Source organism: Arachis duranensis, chromosome 3 (assembly GCF_000817695.3).
Source record: "Arachis duranensis cultivar V14167 chromosome 3, aradu.V14167.gnm2.J7QH, whole genome shotgun sequence".
Classification (NCBI taxonomy): domain Eukaryota; kingdom Viridiplantae; phylum Streptophyta; class Magnoliopsida; order Fabales; family Fabaceae; genus Arachis; species Arachis duranensis.
Genome location: NC_029774.3, coordinates 30739051 through 30758789, shown reverse-complemented (window position 1 = coordinate 30758789; position 19739 = coordinate 30739051). Strand labels below are relative to the sequence as shown.

Below are 19739 nucleotides of genomic sequence, written 5' to 3'. Positions count from 1 at the left end.
TAGTATTGATTGTGGTTATGATTTAATATTGATTGTGGTTATGCTTTAATTTTGAAGAATGGTTGATTCTTGTTATATTTTTCTAAGTGAATTTTACCATGTTAACTAATGGTTGGAGCCTTGGAAATTTGGATATTTTTACATGCTAGTTTACAAGAAGGTATCAACGTAATGTAATGTTAACGGCCCGGTTTTCACCCGGTTTTCACCCGGCATAATTGTGGCCCGAAAGTGTATTGGTTTCATCGAATCTAGGGCCGGGTTCGGGTCTAATAAATAGACCCGGTGTATATTTCGGGTCGGATCTGGGTCACATCAAACCTGGCTTCACCCGACCCATGTGCACCCCTAACCCCTAATACCCACCGCTCTCTTCTCTCTGATCTCGCCACTCTCCCTCAAGTTCATTGAGTCTCACCTCTCTCACGGCTAGTGTCGCCGTCGCCCTCTCTGTCTCCGGTATCTCGAATCTCTCGCGATCGTTTCGAACTCAAGCTCGTCGCCGCCTCAAGCTCGCCGCGCTCTGTCTCCATCGCAAGATCTGTTGCGCTCTGTCACCATCGCAAGCTCTGTCGTGCTCTGTCACCGTCAACGCTTCTTGCTTCGGCCGTCAACGCTCCTTGCAGGTGAGATTTAGCTTCCTTCGGCCCTGTTATTTCTTTTTCAATTTCATTGCTCTAAATCATCAGTATATCTTGAATTTGTTGTTGAAAGTTGAGTTTGTTGCTGAAATAATGATTTAGCTAATTTTGTTTTGCTGTAAATCATATTTGGAGAATTGGAGTTTAAGTTTTTATTGCTGAAAGTTATCATAGTTGAATTTGTTGTTGAAAATTATCAATGAGCTGAATTTGTTGCTGGCTGTAAATTGAATTTGATGCTGAACATATCACTAAGTAAAATTTTTGTTGCTGGAAGTAGAATTTGTTGCTGTCTGTAAGTTGAATTTGATGCTGAACATATCACTGAGTAAAATTTTTTGTTGCTGGAAGTAGAATTTATTGCGGCCTGTAAGTTGAATTTGATGCTGAACATATCACTGAGTAAATTTTTTTGTGGCTGGAAGTAGAATTTGTTACTGTCTGTAAGTTGAATTTGATGCTGCATAGATCACTGAGTAAAATTTTTTGTTGCTAGAAGTAGAATTTGTTGCTGTAAGTCTTTTGTTTTATCTTTTGTTAGAATCTCAAAAATGTCTTTATCACAAACGCCATTCGAAATGCCACCATCTCAAGAACAAGTATTGTCAACTCCTCAGGTTACAACTAAAAGAGTTTATAAGAATAAAGGGAAGCCTGATTCTGCTTAGGAGCATTGTAAACAAATTGTTGAAAAATCAAGGAAAATTACTATGATGTGCATATATTGTGAGAAACTTGTTAGGGGAGGTGGGGAGGTGGGATTAATCGATATAAGTATCACTTGAATTTGATTTATCGATTATGTTATCTTTTGCTTGTTCTTATTTATTTAAATTGAGAAAATATTTTTTTCTAATGACTAGTTTATTGACTTTTTTTTACATTATTAGTTATGTCTAAGAATTAATATTTGGTTATTATTATGTTTATGAAGACATGTATTTTAACTTTTAATTATAATTTTATATTTTATTTAATTATGACCGAGTTAACCGAGTGAATCAGCGACCCACCAGTTAAACCAGTGACCCGATGACCCGGTAATATGACCGGGTTAAATACCGGTTCGGGTTCTGATAACTATGACATCAAATAAATAAAAAGATTGATGTCTCCAAATTTTGAGAAAATAAAAAACTTAAATATATTTTCAAATCTTTTTACACTTAAATATATTTATCATTTTCTCTAAAATATAATAAAATTAGTCGTTGAGCCGGATTCGATTAATCCTAGCCGGTGGCCGTAGGTACCCACTGACGATAGAACCTTCTAACGCAGATCGATCTCCTCCTCATTCTTCACTTTGCCATGGCCTTTTGCCCATCGCCTTCGTCTTCTTCTTCTTCCTCTGATTCTTCATCCTCGTCTTCCTCGCCGTTTGAGTCTTCCAACAGTGCAAAGTTCTGGATCCTCCATGGCATTATGGCCGGAGTTGCAGTTGCTGCTGCGGTCGGTGCTCGCGCCTACTGGACTCGGGTCAAGAAATTCCGGAACCGGGTTGTCGGCATCATACCCGCCCGATTTGCTTCTACCCGGTTTCAGGGAAAGCCTCTCGTTGAGATTCTTGGTAAACCTATGATCCAGGTCTAATCCTCTTCTTTCAATTTTTTTTTTCCATTTAAACTATAGATGGTTACTTCTCTTCTATGTTAATGCTGATTTAATTTTTTGTTGACATTTTGTGCGTTTCGTGGAATAGTTTTAGCTCAGGGTTCATATCCAATGTTGGGAAATGAATGAACATGGTATAGAAATAAAATTGTGACAATTTTTGGACACTATTTTCAGATAATAATCTTCAAGAGCATGACAGTTTTCCCAACTTGAAATAAAATTGTGACTCTAGCTTTTGTTTTTCAGGTTAATAAAACTGAACAACTTGAAGTAATGGAATAAAGAGAAAGGAAATTGTGCATCCTAGTACACTATGGTCTAGATTTGTTTACAGTTAAAAGTTAAACTGGAAATACTAAAGAATTTCAAATGATAATTTTCTTTATAATTTGTGTACAGTAAGGAAGGATGCTGGATTGCTGGTCAATCATTATTGCCACATTGTTATTCTGAACTAACTTGACAAATTAGTGTAACAATAAGAAACAAGAGAAGTGTTGCTTGTTACAATGTACCAAACATGACATGAGAAAATAGAGCATAGTATGCTTGTTTGAAGTTGGATTTTTGGAAGTTAAATAAGTGTCGGAGAAATGGGTACATGTGTAGGCAGTGTAAAATTGTACAAGCTGCACTAACATGGTGGGGAACTCAACTCAAGGTGCATTTTGGGTGTTCTTCAGGTTGTGCTATATGCTTAACTATTTGTTTATTTATTTATTGCTATCTCTCTCAATTTTTGCACTTATTACTTCTATTTTTTTTTATTGTCAACTAGAAACTTCAGTACCTTTGATTTCTTTTACTATTTTCTCAGCAAATTTTTCTTAGTTTATTGTTTCTAATGTTCCAATTTTAATGTATACTGCTTATGTATGGCCGGTTTACAGAGGACATGGGAAAGGGCAAAGCTGGCAGCCACGTTGGATCAAGTTGGTATGTCTATGTACATGATCTTCATTTAATCTAGGCTTGAATGTAACTATATTATATAACTACCTATTATAAATTGTTGGAAGTTGTGTTATAAAATAAAGGCCTCTAAGTATATATTATTTGTTTCACCTTAGCTGTAGTCTAAATTCTATTCTCGTATTCAAGCAAGTCTTGTTTGATAAAATTAGATTAGGCATTTTACCTCGATTTGGTGCCTTAAAGGAATCTACCTCTTAATATTATCGTAATCCATTTTTCTTAAAAGCTAGTGTTATCTTCTACTTCCTATCCTTTGTGTCAACAATTAATCGGCAATGGTTTCCCGGATAATGATGTTACAATCTTTTTTGGTTTTGATACATGAATGATGTGGTGAATACTAGTATAGTCAGGGAGCTTCCAGCCTTCAACATGCTGTTGACCATTCTGATCTTATTCTCCTTCCATCTGTGTAATTCTATCTCATATTTTATGGGTGCTCATCATCCACAGCTCCTACATTGGAGTTTGATATCTAAACACCAAAAGCATAAGCGAGTTTTAAGAATAGTTGCTTCAAATGACCTTCTCAGACCTGTCACCCCTTCCTCTTTTTTTTTTCTTTTTTTTTTAAATTTTAAATTTTTATTTTTTGGGACCGGGGTTCCTCTTTAGAGGACTCAGAACATGGCAAATGATCACCTTGAGATATTTCAGATTTCAGAATCCATTGCCCCCCTAATTTTGAAGGACTGTGACATTAAGATCCATAAGTGTGTTAAAATGTTTAACCAGCTTTGCACCAAGTATGTATGTATCTTTTGAGATATCCATGGAATACTTTCACCAAAAGAGGACTATACCAGTATCCGTCTTTAACTTTTGCTACTTCAATGCCCAACAAGTGACGGGAATGCAAGGTCTTCTGTCTAAATATGATGCCATAGATGTTGTTTGACCTAAGTTATTCCATCATTGTCTTTGCTAGCATTGTCAACGTCATCAACTTACAGAATCAAATATATGTTGCCTTGTAGAGTTTGATGATAAAACACAGAATGATCAGCTTCACTTAGCATCTGCCAAATTGTTGAACCACAATGGAGAATCTACCAATCTACCAAACTAATCTTTAGCAGACTACTCTAGGCCAGAATGAGACTTATTCTGAGCATGTTCTTTTGCAATTGGGCGGCCCTTGACAATAGCACCCTTTGTACAAACCTTCAGATTATAAAATCATTAAACAAACCAACCATCAATCTTCCAAGAGGAAGAGAGACCTTTTTCCTCTATCATTATTTTGGGCTTTGGGTTAACTTGCCATTAATATTTGGGTGATAATTATCAATGTAATGTTATATGTTTAGTGTTTACATTTCTTCTCTATTGTGAAACCTCTTGGGATTTTGATTCTAGAAATTGTCAGTGTTCCCTACATTTAATCTGGTTTACTTTTTTGATGTTTGATTGCTAATCTGATTATAGTTGTGGCAACTGATGATGAAAAGATTGCTGAGTGCTGTCGAAAGTTTGGAGCTGATGTTGTAATGACATCTGAGTCTTGTCGAAATGGTAACAAAAATTAGTTGCATATTGGAACTGTTAAGTTACAATTATTAACAAGATATTGTCTTTATTTGATTCTTTCTTTCTTCTTCTTGGTCTTACAATGATTCATAACTTTTTTTATGCTTGATAGGTACTGAGCGCTGCAGTGAAGCCCTAGAGAAGCTTGGTAAAAACTATGATATTGTTGTCAACATTCAGGGTGATGAACCTCTTATTGAACCTGAAATAATTGATGGCATTGTCAAAGCTTTGCAGGTAAGAATTTACTTTTTGCTTTGGTTTATTGTAGCTGATACCATTAAAGATGGAGATATTTTTACGTGGCAACAATGAATGATTATTTTGCTTTAGGCTCTGGTTATATGCACAGTTTTCTTAGCAAAATCGGGATTCAATGATACTGAATGCATCCTTTAATATCAGTACGTTACAAGATTCACACGCATGACAATATATTAACCAACAAGTTATTATGCTAGCTCTCAACTTTTTCTCTCAAGTGATGCTGTAAAGTGTGATCTCTAAGACTCTAACGATACACTCTTTAAGCGGAACCAAGAAAAAACATGTGAGAGAAGATGTTATATGGTAAAAGATCACATTTCACAACATCACTTGAGAGAAAAAAATTGAGAGGATCTATTCCCCATTACTGGATCTATATTTTTTTCAATCATACTATGATCTGTCATGTTGTCTACACTCTACAGGCAACTCCAGATGCGGTGTTCAGTACTGCAGTCACATCTTTAAAGCCAGAAGATGCACTTGATCCGAATAGAGTGAAATGTGTCGTAGATAATCGTGGTTATGCTATCTATTTTTCACGAGGATTGATCCCATTCAACAAGTAAGTTAGGAACACTTAGAAGGTTGATTTTTCATCATCATCATCATCATCATATATATATATGAAGGCACTCAAACTTAATAAATTCATGCACGGTACAGGTCGGGAAAAGTCAATCAACAATTTCCTTATTTGCTTCATCTGGGGATACAGGTACTGGTGTTCAATTCTTTGGGCATGATAATAATAATTCCTCTTCATTCATGGGTCTATTACCAGTATTTGCTTCATTGGGATGTAATGTTTGTGTTTCTACACGTCTTTCAGAGCTATGATACAAAGTTTCTGAAGATATATCCAGATCTTCAGCCTACTCCATTGCAACTTGAGGAAGATTTGGAACAGCTTAAAGTTCTCGAGAACGGCTATAAGATGAAGGTTCCTGAATGTTTTCATACAAGTCATTAATTCGTCAATGTCTTACTGGCTTGCATTTATTTAAAAATTTTATGTGGTTAGCATTGGCCTTAAATAGTCTTAGTGGTATTATGATGGAACTGGATCAAAAAATTAGGGTATGGAAAAGTATTGAGAACTGTGTTTAGTGAAAGAGAGTCTTGCTCAAAATGACTCGAAATCTACATCGGTTGGAGGATATGTTCAATAGCTCATCTCCTCACCTACCTAAACTCCACAGTCTCTTCTTGACTCCTGTCTTTCCCTTATGCTTATCTACAATTGTTAAACTCTCAAGTAAACTCCTATGACTTAGGAGTCTAGTCCCTAGATACTTGCTTGAAAGCTTGGACCTAATGAACATGAGAGAACTTGTACATACGTGGGATAAACTCGTAAATTTATTGTTCTTGTTAGAATTTGATCTCAAGCACTAGAACACTGCATTATACATGAAGCACTTTAACTTGGTGCTTCCAAAGTTGATGATTTTGATGTCTGGTACTTTTTTATGATTTCATTTGTGTTTCCGTAGTATTTCGTTCATTATGATAAAACCAAAATCTTGTCGTTATACTTTTATTATGTATGTTTATTATAATTAGATATGTAATTAGTTTGTAATATTATTTTCAAAATAAGTAAACTCTTGCAAGTTTTATTGGTCGAATTTTGTATTTGAGTTTACACATCCATCATGAGTGTAGGATAAATTCAAGAGTTTTGACATCCGATCTGGCGCAAACTTCTTAGAAACTCTCATGGAGCCCACAGCTGTTTTCTTTTTCTTATTATTTTCTTTTTTTTTTCCTTGGTCTGAACTCTGAACCTAGCATACAGCTGTAGCAAGCTATATTTGCAGTTAATTGGGCTGCTTATTATTGAGTCGAATTCTTCTGTTCTCTCCCCTTACATAAACCTACTTAAGAAAAGGTGTCTATGTTAGTCAAATACTCATACAATATAGTCCAAGGTTCGGATCCCATTTACATACATTGAACAGTCCAAGCTTTCAAGAAAGAATGTTCCTGCCATATTATTTGTTAAAATCCGTGATTAACCAATAAAATAATAGAGTAAATAGTAATCAGGAGATGAGAGAAAGTTACGTGATGTGGCTTACATGAGAGGAATACTAGCATCTATTTATAACAATAGTGAAATCCTAATAGTAATAAGGAAATAATGATAAATATCAATGCTAATTTTCTGCATAGGGTTGGTACGTTGTTTACTTTTCAACTTTAGATGTATTTTGCATAGGTGGGTGTATTAACATTTTAAGATATATAATCATTGATTGACCAATATCATATTTATTTAAGCTTTCGGGAGATGATTGATAAAATTGTATTATTTAGAAAAGCTGCATATATTCCGTAAATACCTTATAGTTTTAGCAGCCAATGATAGCAAACATTGAACTGAATACCTGGTGAGTGCTTGTAGCATAAGATGTTTTGCTGTTATTTTCATGTAATACATCTTTTAATTCTCAATTTGAATAAAATTGATTGAGTTAAAATCCGGTTCTGACTTATTAGACTCAAATGTGATAGTTACAGATTCTCTTGAAGTTTGTAATAGGATTTTGCATTTAAAAAAAGAAAAAAGAAAAAAAGGGGGGTGGGGGGATAAAATTATCCCAAAGTGTTAATCAAACTCACTATTGCCTTTGAACAAGAAGAAAGTGCCTACAGTTTTAAAGACATTTCACGTTTTGAAATGGATGTAAAATGTCTCTAATGACTTCTTCGTTTATCAACTTTGTCATTGTGGATTGTTTTGATTTAAATCTTTTGTTGAGTTAGTCATTCATACCATTATTGTGCATGTTATCCTTGAAAAGATGAAAATTAACTTTTGCAATCTATTATTGTAGGTAATAAAAGTTAACCACGAGGCCCATGGTGTTGACATTCCAGAAGATGTTCAAAAGATAGAATCTCTAATGCGTGAGAGGAACTTGTCTTGAACTCTTGGTTATGACTATGAAACCTCCTGAAAACTAACCACTAAAATCATCAAGTTTGGAATTAAATTTTGTTCTTATTCGTTTTCCTAATAGTCATGCTTGTTTCTATCCACACAAACTGTGATTTATAATGTATGTTCACTTGCGAAGTTTGTACTGTTTTAATCCAGTGGTATTTATAACATGGAAAGTTGAGTTATACATAGATTGTGGTGCACAGATACCACTTCAGAAAATAAAGTTGTACGGGGATTACTTGGTTGGTGCATCAATTTTTGTTGTTGGTTTGATTCATTTTATTTCCCCAAAAATGTTGAACTAATTTTTATATAGAAACTGGCTGTCTGTGCATAGCTCTCCTGGTAAGGAGTATATTTACCTCGCGTTTCAAATTAGACTCAAATTTTAATTGACCTAATTAGGATCCCAAATTATGATTAATGACACGTGACTGTTCTTTATATTGATCTCCATTGATGGCGTGTTGATTTGGCATGTTAAATTGACATATTCTGCCCAATGTAGCTTAACACTAGTCATATCAGAAGGGCAAATGGTGATGATCAACATTGTTTTTGGATTCGGATATCTCAACTATGTCTTGTTCTTCCTCACCATCTGTCCAAACAAAAGACTACACCATCTTCCTAATTTCTGTCCATCAAAAAAGAAAAAATTAAAATTAAAAGTTACCAAAAGAAGAATCCTAACCCTCCTTCAGCTTTGTTATTGCTTATCTTCAACTTTTTCAGTGTACTCCTTTCTCTTTGCAGCTAAAGTCCACCAGAATTTTGCTGTTTGAAATGGCAAAAACCTTTTGGAAACGTCACCAGATTTATTGCATAAGCTGGGATAGCTTGAATAAGAAATTTTATTAAAACTTCTTTTCCTACTGAGCTGGGAGCCTCAAAAAATTTTCTCAATATCCACCCTGGTCTGGATCAAAACTTGATTTCCAAATGTTATTCCTGACTACTCAAAATTATCCTTATGCTTCTGTGTATTGATGAAGAATGAGAAATATCTGGTACAACTCTTTCTCTTTAGCCTTTGCAAAGTTTATGTAGTCATCTGCGAAATGGAGGTGTGAGATAACTTGAGCTGAGGGGGCAATGTGAAACCCTGTTATTCTTTCATCACTTAGCGCTTCCTCCACCGGAATAATTAGAACCTCCGACCCTACAATGAAACAATACGGTGGTGAATGGTGATAAGGGATCCCCTTATCTCAACTTCTTTGCAAAATGATAACCTTGTATAGATTTCCAACTGTTCTGAAAGCCAAAGGCCACTATGATAAGACTCTTTATTCTCTTTTCCCTTTTTGTGTTAAACTGTGAAAGGCTTCCTGTACTATGATGTATTGTCTTGGATTTGTCTACCTCTTACAAAGGCACTTTGAATAAGAGATATGATTTTATCTTGAATACCTTTTAGCCAATTCACTAAAATCTTTGATAACCTTGGCTCTTTGTCCACACAATTTTTCTTCTCTTTTTCATTGTTGCGTAATTTCTCTTTTTAGCTCTTGTATTCTCCTCTGCCACAGTGCTACTCCTCTGTGAAGTCCTAGCTTTGTAGCTTATTTAGCTCCTCCTTAAGCCTTACATTTCCTTGTCTGTATATGGAAAGGTACTTTTTAATTTATTATAGAAATCATCCTTTTTACCAAATTATCGAAATTTAATATGTCTAGATGCATTGATCCCATACATTGATAGCTCATGTATGCTTAATTAGTTACCAATTTTTTTTCGTATCAATTAGTTTGTCATATCTGCGTTTATTTCACGTATTAAGAACTACTTAATCTCTACCAATTAAATTAAAAAAGAGTTTTGATAATTGAATATAGTGCAATAGTAAAAGTGTAAAACACGAATTAATAATCTATTGGCTCTATTCATAACCAATTATGTTACGTGAATAAAAGAATCAGTTACTAATAAGATATTATATACATGAATACGTATTTGAAATCTTATAAAAAATTATTATACTATTATGAATAAATTAAATTATTTTATTATGATAAATTTTATAAAAAATTATTATACTATTATGAATATATTAAATTATTTTATTATGATAAATTTAATATTGATTTGATGATTGATTTTTAACGTATTTGGAACACTTTTTATTTGTAATATATTGGAGTTGCAAAAATTAACCAATAATTTGTAAGAGAGTAAAAGGAAAAAGAAAGAATAAACAAATATACATATAAAAAATTACACAAAAAACATAATTATTACGTACGAATTATTTAATGAGTCAAATAATAACATAAAATCTAAGCTTCGTTGGTCACATCTTATTCCGTCAGTGAACCTCTATTAATAAAAGTCCTCAAATAATAACATAGTTTGACAAAAATTACTAAATATAAACGTATGCTCTTAGAAGAACTTCAGAAATTGAGTTTTTGACATGATTTCTTATAAATTTATTTTAAAAAATAAGATTTTTTTTATCTTTAAATTTGATATTTTACGCTGAGTAGATTTGGTCTCTTTTGTACTTTTATTTCTACTGCTTGAATGATTGAAACTAAAAACAAAAGTTTAAATATCAAATTTTGCACTAATTCTCTATATGCCACTTTTAAATAATTCTTTAAATATTTAAAAAATTAGAATAAATACTTAAGTCATTTTGCTACTTGTGAAAGAAATAATACTATCTTTTAAAAAACAAAATTATTATTTCATATTTCTAAAATTATTTTTGTCATTTTAATTTTTCTGGTCAGTTTTTATTAATGTATTACTCTTTAATTTTTTTGTTTTTGTTTTGTTGTCTACGGTATTTTCCAATTCAATAGGTCAAGGACTAATTCGTCGCGAATCTGAACTCTATTTGCACAAGACAGGATTCGAACCCCCAACACATGTTTAAGTAGACGAATAAGCTGACCACTCGATCAACCTAAGTTGGTTTACCTTTAATTATTTTACTCATCTACTTTCTTTTGGTAACTTGCCAATATTATTGAATTTGATTGTAGGTAACTTATAAGGAATGGCTTGAAGGGAAAAAGAAAAATTAATTTACATTTATTTATTAGATAAAAAATTATTTATGAAAATATTTTATTATCAAATGTTGGGATTTTTTATTAATAAATAAAATAAACATAAAATTACGAATTTAGATAAAAAAGTTATATTTTGTATTTTTTATTACTTATTTTATTGATAGTGAAAACGAGATACGAAATTTCGTTTGCACCGCTGACGAAATAAGCGAAAAAATTTTTGCACTATCTCTTTGTGCATGACTTAAGATTGTAATTTTTTTTAAAACATATCAATATGAATGAGATATATTCGTAACTTTTTATTTACATTATCAAAAAGATAAGATTGTATTTTGTCGTATGGTTTGGACCGATTTAAAAAGTAAAAAATCAATATAATTTACTACAATTTGAATCATATTAATTTAATTTTTATTATAGAATTTAATTTCATTAAAAAAATTGCAATTTGTATTGATTAAGAATACGGTAATAAATGTCAAGTCAACTATTTATTAAATGAAATAATTCAATATTAATTTTATATATAATACTTAGTTAATATATCATCGTTCAGACGTTTTACAATAGGGCGAAAAATAAATTTAGTCCAACTGTCCAAATACAAAATGATATTTAACAATTATATCATGGTTATTATTATTATTATAAGAAATTATTATCTTTCTTGCTTATATAACCTAGTTGTGAAATGGAACTCGGGTACACATTGTTCAAAGATGAAAGTCATCTTTTCAATTTCATTCATTTTTCTTGTTCTCTCAGCCGGTATTGGTATGTTTCGCCTAGCTAGAAGTTTAATCTTTTCTGCTCGTGATTTTGTTGCCATAAAAAATATCTGTTTTGAAGTAGTACTGAGAATTAATATATTTTTTTTTGTGGGTTACAGAAAATGGAGGGTTATTAAAAGTTGGGGAATTAAAATGGTGTTATGAGCAACTCTCATTCTGCCCAGGCACTAACAAGTGCGACAGCGATTGTAAGAACAAACTTGGAAGGCTAGCAACCGGGACATGCAATTTTATTCTACTCTGTGTGTGTAGTTACCGATGTTGAAGTTGCAGTACTCCTTTGCCTGCAATGTTTATGTTCTCTCTTGAATAGTTTTAAATAATGGGCAGCGGCAAATTTCAAGATATACAGATGCATTTGTTAACTTTGCTCTTTCTTTTTCTATTAATTATTTGTTGGTGTTATTGATTAGAATTGAAGGTTACCCCTATGCTGTCAAATTCATAGTAGTTTAACTTGGTTGGGCAACTCATTTTAGGTTCGAAGTAACCCATTTTAAGTTAGGAAAATTATAGGTAGACAATGAAAATATTAAACAATGTGAAGAATGAATATATCGGATGTTCATTTCACTAAATGTATGGATGATTATTCTAATATTAAGATTTAAGTGAATAATTTGGAGGTGTAATGTGTTTTGATTTGATTGGTGATTATTCATATTGTTCAAAAAAATTATTGATTACCTAACATAACCCAATTAAGTTATCTTATTTTACTTTTAGTTTCGAATTCTGTTATGTACATATAATAAACTATTGGCCAACAACAAATACTTGAATGAAATTTTGATCCAGGACAGATTAATTTTAAAAGAAAAAAATTTTAGTAGTTTTGTCCGATTGTGATGTCAATACAAGAGATTAAGTATAAACTAAACCTATACTTCTAATCAATGAATAATATAAATGTGTACGAATTCTAATAAGATGGACAGAGTGTGATTGCGCGTACGCATCTGAAGATGTAAACATATGATTTGTGTGTATCATCCTAGGATGCGTCATTCCTAACACACTTGATTCATTAAAAACTGCACATAGAATCGTAATTTGGATCAAAAAAAAAAAAAATCCCCAAACACCAGATTTTTAAAATATTTATGTAACATAGAAAAACTTTAAAAGATATTTTTACTGTATGTCAAATTAAGAACTTTGATAGGTAGCGTTTGGAAGAGAGACAAAAACGGAGAGACTAAGATTGAGAGACAAAGACGGAAAGATGGAGACTGAAATAAGTTTCAGTATTGTGTTTGGTGTAAAATGGGAGACAAAGATTGAAATAAAAATGAAACTCTAATTTAATTTGTAAAAAGAATAAAGTTAAAATTAATTAATTGAAATAGGGGTATTTTAAAGTATAAATTGTTATTAAAGTTTCAGTTTTCGTTCCAAAAAATTTTAGTCCCTTATATCCTTACTTTTATTCCATTTCTTGTTTTACATTCTCATATTTCTTCATGTTTCTTCTTGTTTTAGTATCAGTCTCTAGACCAACAAACATAATACTGAATCTTAGTCTCACAGTCTCTTATCTTTTATTCTAAAGCATCTCTCAAGGGCATTTGTTTGCTATTTAGCCATAGCACATTGATATTTCTTCCTAGGGTATATCTAAAACTTGGTGGCAACCAAATCTTAATACAAAACAACCTAACGTTGCAGAATGAGGGTTTTGTCTCATAATAGCTCCACCCACAAATTATGGCAAGGTTTCTGAAAGCACAGTTGTAAACCCAAGAGGTTGTTACAACTATAAGACTTTCAGATAGAGATCCTTAATTGAGACACTTGCAATCAAAATAAGAGTAACGATCAATTTGGAACCACTCCGGTGCACACCATAGTTAACTCGGCTTAGTTCTTGTGTTTATGCATAAATGGATATTCCCATGAAGACATCTTCATGTGAAGATAATATTGCGAATTATTATATAGTTTGACATGTTTAATAGTTCGTAATGTCATTTTCATGTGAAGTAATGTCATTTTCATGTGAAGATGTCTTAATGAAAATATCTACATTATGCATATTAAAGCAAATTAGGAATAATCTTATAAAAACTGTACATTGTTTCTTGAATGTTTATCGATTAGTGGCAAAATCAACAAATATTTTGAAATTCATTCACAAAATCAACTAACACAGAGGATAAAGGATAGAGACTCACAAAAAATCACCAACAATGAATTTGTGACAAGCGGCGATGGTGACCAGATGAGAGGTGCAAGGTCATGGAGGGGAGAATGCGAATTCTTGTAGATGGGATTTAGGAAGAGACAACAATGCAAGGGTTTCAAGGGCTGTGTCAAAATAACGGGGTTCAACAATAACGAAGGTCTGCTGTTTGGTGCCTTAACTTGAAATGCTACTTCATGAGTAAAATGAACAAAGTTTATGCATTGGCAGAAGAAGCGGGAAGAGCACTTTGAAAGAGTGAAGTGTGGTCAAAATTTCAGAAAGAAATATCTTAGTTTTTCTCTCCTCAGATTTCATAGTTCAAATTTAATTTGCAAATAATTTTATATTTAGTTGCTTTTGAAAGATAAGAATTTTGTTACAATCTTGAGCCAAGGATGTTCAATATTTCTTCATCCAGCTCTATCTTATCAGTTTTCATATTCTCTAAAATTCCATCAACTTTCTTACCACATCTAACGGATACCATAATCAATGATAGATACATGTCCCTGTTCATTGGAATCACATTCTTTAAGGAATTGACAAAACCTTCTATTTCTTCAGCATCTCCGTTGCTAGAAGCCCAACTCAATATGCTGGAAATGATATTAGGTTTTGGTCTCCAACCTTTGTTCTCAGCTCGTACAGCCACAGCTTCCTTCATGCACTGAAACGCCTTCTCCATGTTCTTGTTCGCTACATAACCAGACGCAATGATCGCCCAGCTGTTAGGAGTAGGAGTTTTCCCTTTCTCAACCATGCTTCGGAGAATTGTTTCCGCCTTTTCAATCAATCCATTCTGAGAATACGCAATCAGGAGAATGTTTGGCACTCTGAAATCATAGCAGTTGCCCGACGATTCCCACTCGCGAAGCAACTCTTCAGCTTGACCAAGCTCCTTGAGTTTCACCAGAGAACCCAGCATGGTTATATATTCCCTGTTGAGCTGCTTCTTGCAGTTGGATTTCTGGAGTTCCCAAAGTCTCATCATAGCTTTCTTGTTCCGCAGAGTTGCATAATGTGAAATCAGATGGTTGTAGGCAAGAGCATCGCATTTATCTGCCTTATCCTCACATTTCTTTAGGTAGGCCAGAGCTTTCTCTTCGAGACCCGCCTTTATGTAGATGTTAGCAACCATAGAATACGTCACCCAATCTGTGCCGATACAGCTGTTATTTTCCATTTCCTCCAATAGTCTCTCCACATTAGCGAGGTCAGATCTTGCACCATAAGAGTTTATGCAGACCTTGTAGCTGAAAATGTCTGGAGACACGCCGTCCTCTTTCATTTGTGTCAGAACACTAGGGACTTTGTCGTGTTGATCTGTTTGCATGTAGAGGCACATTATATTATTGTAATTGAGAGAAGAAGCAAAACCCATCTCCTTCATCTTCTGCATATGGGAGAGCGACTTATCAACTAAGCCTTCCCTGACATAACAACTTAACAGGGCACCATGAAGCTTCTCAGTTTTCTCTTGATCACTCAGATTATGGAAATAGCTCTCTGCATAGTCCAGTCCACGGACTCTACCAATAAGTTCTAGCTGAATGGCTTGGTCACCTGCTGATATTGGGCATAGTGCTTTGCTACTCATCCATTCAGAAACCTGAGCATGATGTAAACTTTCAGATTTTTGGTTTGGTAACTAAAACTGGTTCTACTAGCACACCAAAATTGTTTACATCATTGACAATATGTGCATGGATGAAGCTAGGAATTTACCAAGAAAAAACATGGATGAGAACTGCAGAAACAAAATGATAAGTTGAAAACTATTATATAGAAACATACTCTATTAAACAACCAAAACAATATAAATTACAAACGCGTATCTATGGTCGGTATATAAGTTATACATCATATCAAATATATATACACATATAATCTGTACATGCAAGATTAAAAGTGTATCAACATTTATGTTTTAAATTTAGTAGTAAATTACTTGTACCACAAAACATGACAACATTTACAAATTTAGCTCAGGCAGAAAATAATATTGTAAAAACAAAGAAAGAAAAGTTAAGAGGGGATTGTGGATGTCAATGACTCCCCAGTCAAGTGGCAAAGCCAAACCTAAGAAAGAGGCATCCACGAGGCTCAAGAGCCCATGTTCAAGCCCGGGGGCCTTGTCTACCAGTCCCTTAGTATCAAGCTATGTTAAGTGGCTGGAGGAATTAGTCTAGCTACACAGATAAAGGTAAATAACTTCTACCCTTGATTGTATAGACAGGTTATTGTACAGGTTGAAGTTAAATGTTCTAAAGTATTTCTTTTTTCTTCTTTAACAAATGCACTACAAAAGCTTTGAAACTTCAAATTTTTGGGAGGCATGAACACTTTACATGCTACTTATACTGGTGTTGATGAAATCTCAAATCAATGATTTTCAATTTTTCACCAACTCAAGGAAGAAGGGAGAAAATGCGTTACCTCAAGTGCTTGATTGAAGCGCTTGTGAGAGCGGAGATCTTTTACAATGTTGTGGAGCTCAGGGGCCTTGACGGCGTGGCCTTCAAGGAGCCAGTGGTCGAGGATGGGGACGACGCTGACAGAAGGGTCTCCGAGAGGACTGATGCGAGAGTACAGGTTCTTTCGGTTGGTCGTCTTCACTTGATTCTTGCTCGAGAACCATATCCTCGAACGTTGAAGAAAGGTGGACGTGGAGTTGCGAGACTTGTGAAGGATCGCAGAGAACATTGTCGACGGCGTTCACCAAATGCACACCAAGTGTTTGCTAAAATATTGAGACTTGTTATTTGTTAGTGGAGCGCAGGAGGAACCAAGGGCATTGGAGTTTCACACTTTCAGACTGCACAAATGAACTCATAAATCCAAGACCTAAGCCCAAAAATAAATAAATAAAAGAGAAAATTCAATATATTAGAATAAAATTTGATACAGATGTAACATTTTTATTAGAGAATATTAAAATTTAAAAGTGTTAAAAAAAGATAAGAGAGAACAATAGAAAAAGAATTTGTATGTATTTAAGTTGTATGTAGAATGATACAATATAAAAGGGTTATAGGTGCTAAGAGAAACGAAATAATAAAAACGTAATATCCTATAATAAATATCCAAATATGCTAAATAATTCTAATAAATGCTAATTGATCATAATATATTTTAACAAAAAGGATAAATTTTTTTTATGGTAATTCAAGGTTCTGAAAATCGAACTGGTCATCGAACCATTCTAATTACTGGTTTACTGGTTTACTGATCTAATCGGTCTAACCGTAGTTCAACTGGAAAAATCGTTCCTTAATAAAATAATAAATAAATTATAAATAAACATCATAAAATATCTTTCAAATTTAAAACCATACATAAAATATCACCAACTAAATAATTGCATCACAGTTATCATAAACTGATTTCAAAACCTAGAAGCAAAGTTAAATTAAAAACATGAAGTTAAGAACATAAGTTAAGAACAATGAAATTAATAAATCATTCACGAAATTAAAAACAGCAGCAGCATTCAGCAACAAACATTTAGCATTAAGCACAAACAGCATTCAACAACAAGACCATATCTAAACTCAACAATCAGTATTCAGCAACAAACATTAACCAATAATCACACTAAACCTCCATCCAGCAACCAGCAATGACAAAATAGCAACAAACATTAGTACATAAACATTCCAAAACAGTTACGACACTAAACCTGCACCCAGCAACTAGCAATTACAAAACAGCAGCAAACATTATAAAACATTAGAAAACATTACACAAAAATTTGAACAAAATTTTCAGAAATTAAAAAGAACAAGAAGAACCAAGCATGCAGAAATTAAACAGAGCCATCACTCATCAGTAAACAGAGCAAAATTAAAAGGAAGAAGCGGATGCGAAGCAAAATTAAACAGACCCATCAGTAACCAAAAGCAAAATTAAACAGAGCCATCACTCATCACTCATCAGTAACCACTAACCATGGAAAAATTAAAAAGAAGGAGCGGATGCGGAGCAAAATTAAATAGACTAACAGAGCCATCAGTAACCAGAAGAAAAATTAAATAGAGCCATCACTAACCTTTGACGGAGACACGGATGGCAACCGGCGAGACGACGGCGATAGACGCGGCGACGAAAAGCGGCGACCCAATGGCGAGCTGCTCCAAGCCACGAACAGAGAAGCCAGGGAAGATGGGGACGACGAGCCGAGCTACCTGGGTTCCGGACAGGGGGAATAGTAAGAAGTGGAGGCGCCTAGAACCTAGGGACGGCGGCGGCAAGGAACCTAGGGCTAGGGTGTTACTGTGTGCTACTTCGCGTTCTGCTTCTGCGTTCTGGAGAGGAGAGGCCAAGAGGGGTGTTACTGTGTGTTAGGCATATTAGGGTTCAAAAATTATAACCAAGCTTCAACGCAGCGGTTCTGGAAATTTTGATTTTTGACCCATTTCGAAAACTGGCTGGTTCACGGTTTGGTTCGACTGACCAGTCCCGACCAGTTTGGCGGTCCAATGTCGGTTTTTAAATTTTATGATTTTGGCTTCTGATCGAACCGTATTTGGTAATGGTTCACGGTTCGATCAATTTGATCGGCTGGTTCGAATCGGTTTTTAGAACCTTAGGTAATTAAATAGGGTCTAATTCCAATAGAAGAGATTACATAGAAGGAATACATGGGGTATGTTTTGGATCCTGTCCCAGGTCCTCTATCGGAGCAGTTATGACCTAGTTACTTAGGCCCAGATTATTATCGCGGTCCAAACTGACCCGCTAATCATAAACTCCTAACTAATATTCAAATTCAAACACCTTCCTTGTCTTAGCCAACAAGATAAGATAAGATAACAACCTCAAACTATATAAAGGGAGTCGGGGGCTCCTTCAGGTACGTTACACATTCCTACTTTCACCTATACCTCTTAAACTCATTCTGACTTGAGCATCGGAGTGTCTTTGGAGGTACCATCCCCTGCCACTCCGAAGATTTAATTGCTCCATCACCTCGATAGACAAGTTTCTGATCCATCCTACAACTCGTACTAACGACATCTTGTACATTGGTGCTGTCTGTGGGGACTTGTCAAGTCTTGGCGACATGACGGAAGAATTCGAGGAGCGGTCTTCAAGCCATCTCCACAAATCAGACCTAGTAAACCCAATGCACGAACCACAAAATGACATCCCCCCACCAACCCACGGGAGGATAACCAACACCGTACACTGCCAGCCGACCCCTGACAGGCAACGAGTACAAACCCTCAAAAGTCAGTTGCTTCCAAAGAGCGATACCACATGGAACATGCAAGTCAAGCAACCTCTAGGAGTCGATCACGGTGTGAAGCCAGAATGAAAGATCTCCTGATCGGCGCCCCTGGAAAATGCCATAATAATAGTGTGCCCTGCGAACCAGAGCGCCGTCATGACAACAAAGACAGAAGACACTGACGAGATTCTAAGTGAACAAGGAGCGAGCACGTAATAATGGGAGCCACCCCGTTCACCGAAAGGATTTTAAAGGCCAAGCTAGCAAAATGTTTTGACAAACCAACCGATATGAAGTATAACGGCACCAAAACTCGTACCTTATCGATGGCGATTTCCCAACACTTGAATTTCCTCACCAAAAAGAGTGGACCCAAGCTTGATCAATCCTCCTGCAAACAAAATCTCCACCAATCAAACAAAGCAATCCATCCATATCAACTCAATCCGAGCGAACCCAACTTGCACTCAACATCCACCAAGCAAATCCAAGCTAATCCATATAATCTAATCACAATAATTATT

General features: G+C 34.5%; 2 protein-coding genes and 1 long non-coding RNA gene across 5 annotated transcripts; 2 read left to right on the top strand and 1 right to left on the bottom strand.

Annotated features, from left to right (window-relative positions):
• The first annotated feature begins 352 nt into the window (after positions 1-352).
• LOC107478445 (3-deoxy-manno-octulosonate cytidylyltransferase, mitochondrial) lies at positions 353-8344 on the top strand. 2 transcript variants are annotated; one of them, XM_016098590.3, is made up of 9 exons: positions 353-626; positions 1923-2228; positions 3149-3194; positions 4662-4748; positions 4876-5000; positions 5456-5595; positions 5697-5748; positions 5863-5973; positions 7874-8344. In XM_016098590.3, the coding sequence occupies exons 2-9, from the start codon at positions 1953-1955 to the stop codon at positions 7964-7966; spliced, it is 930 nt and encodes a 309-aa protein (XP_015954076.1). In that variant the 5' UTR covers positions 353-626; positions 1923-1952; the 3' UTR covers positions 7967-8344. The 2 variants fall into 2 exon arrangements, with proteins under 2 accessions (XP_015954076.1, XP_052115344.1); XM_052259384.1 differs by having other exon boundaries at positions 1891-2228.
• Positions 8345-11688: 3344 nt separating this feature from the next.
• LOC107478446 (uncharacterized) lies at positions 11689-12147 on the top strand. The gene is made up of 2 exons (XR_001589951.3): positions 11689-11783; positions 11899-12147. It is a non-coding gene; the product is annotated as an uncharacterized LOC107478446 (long non-coding RNA).
• Positions 12148-14308: 2161 nt separating this feature from the next.
• Positions 14309-18336, bottom strand: LOC107478444 (pentatricopeptide repeat-containing protein At4g21705, mitochondrial). Of its 2 annotated transcripts, none has more exons than XM_016098588.3 (3): positions 18034-18336; positions 16422-16829; positions 14309-15594 (listed from the first exon to the last, which is right to left on the bottom strand). In XM_016098588.3, exons 2-3 carry the CDS (start codon positions 16686-16688, stop codon positions 14362-14364), a joined length of 1500 nt encoding a protein of 499 aa, XP_015954074.1. In that variant the 5' UTR covers positions 16689-16829; positions 18034-18336; the 3' UTR covers positions 14309-14361. The 2 variants fall into 2 exon arrangements, with proteins under 2 accessions (XP_015954074.1, XP_015954075.1); XM_016098589.3 differs by having other exon boundaries at positions 16422-16800.
• Positions 18337-19739: the final 1403 nt, after the last annotated feature.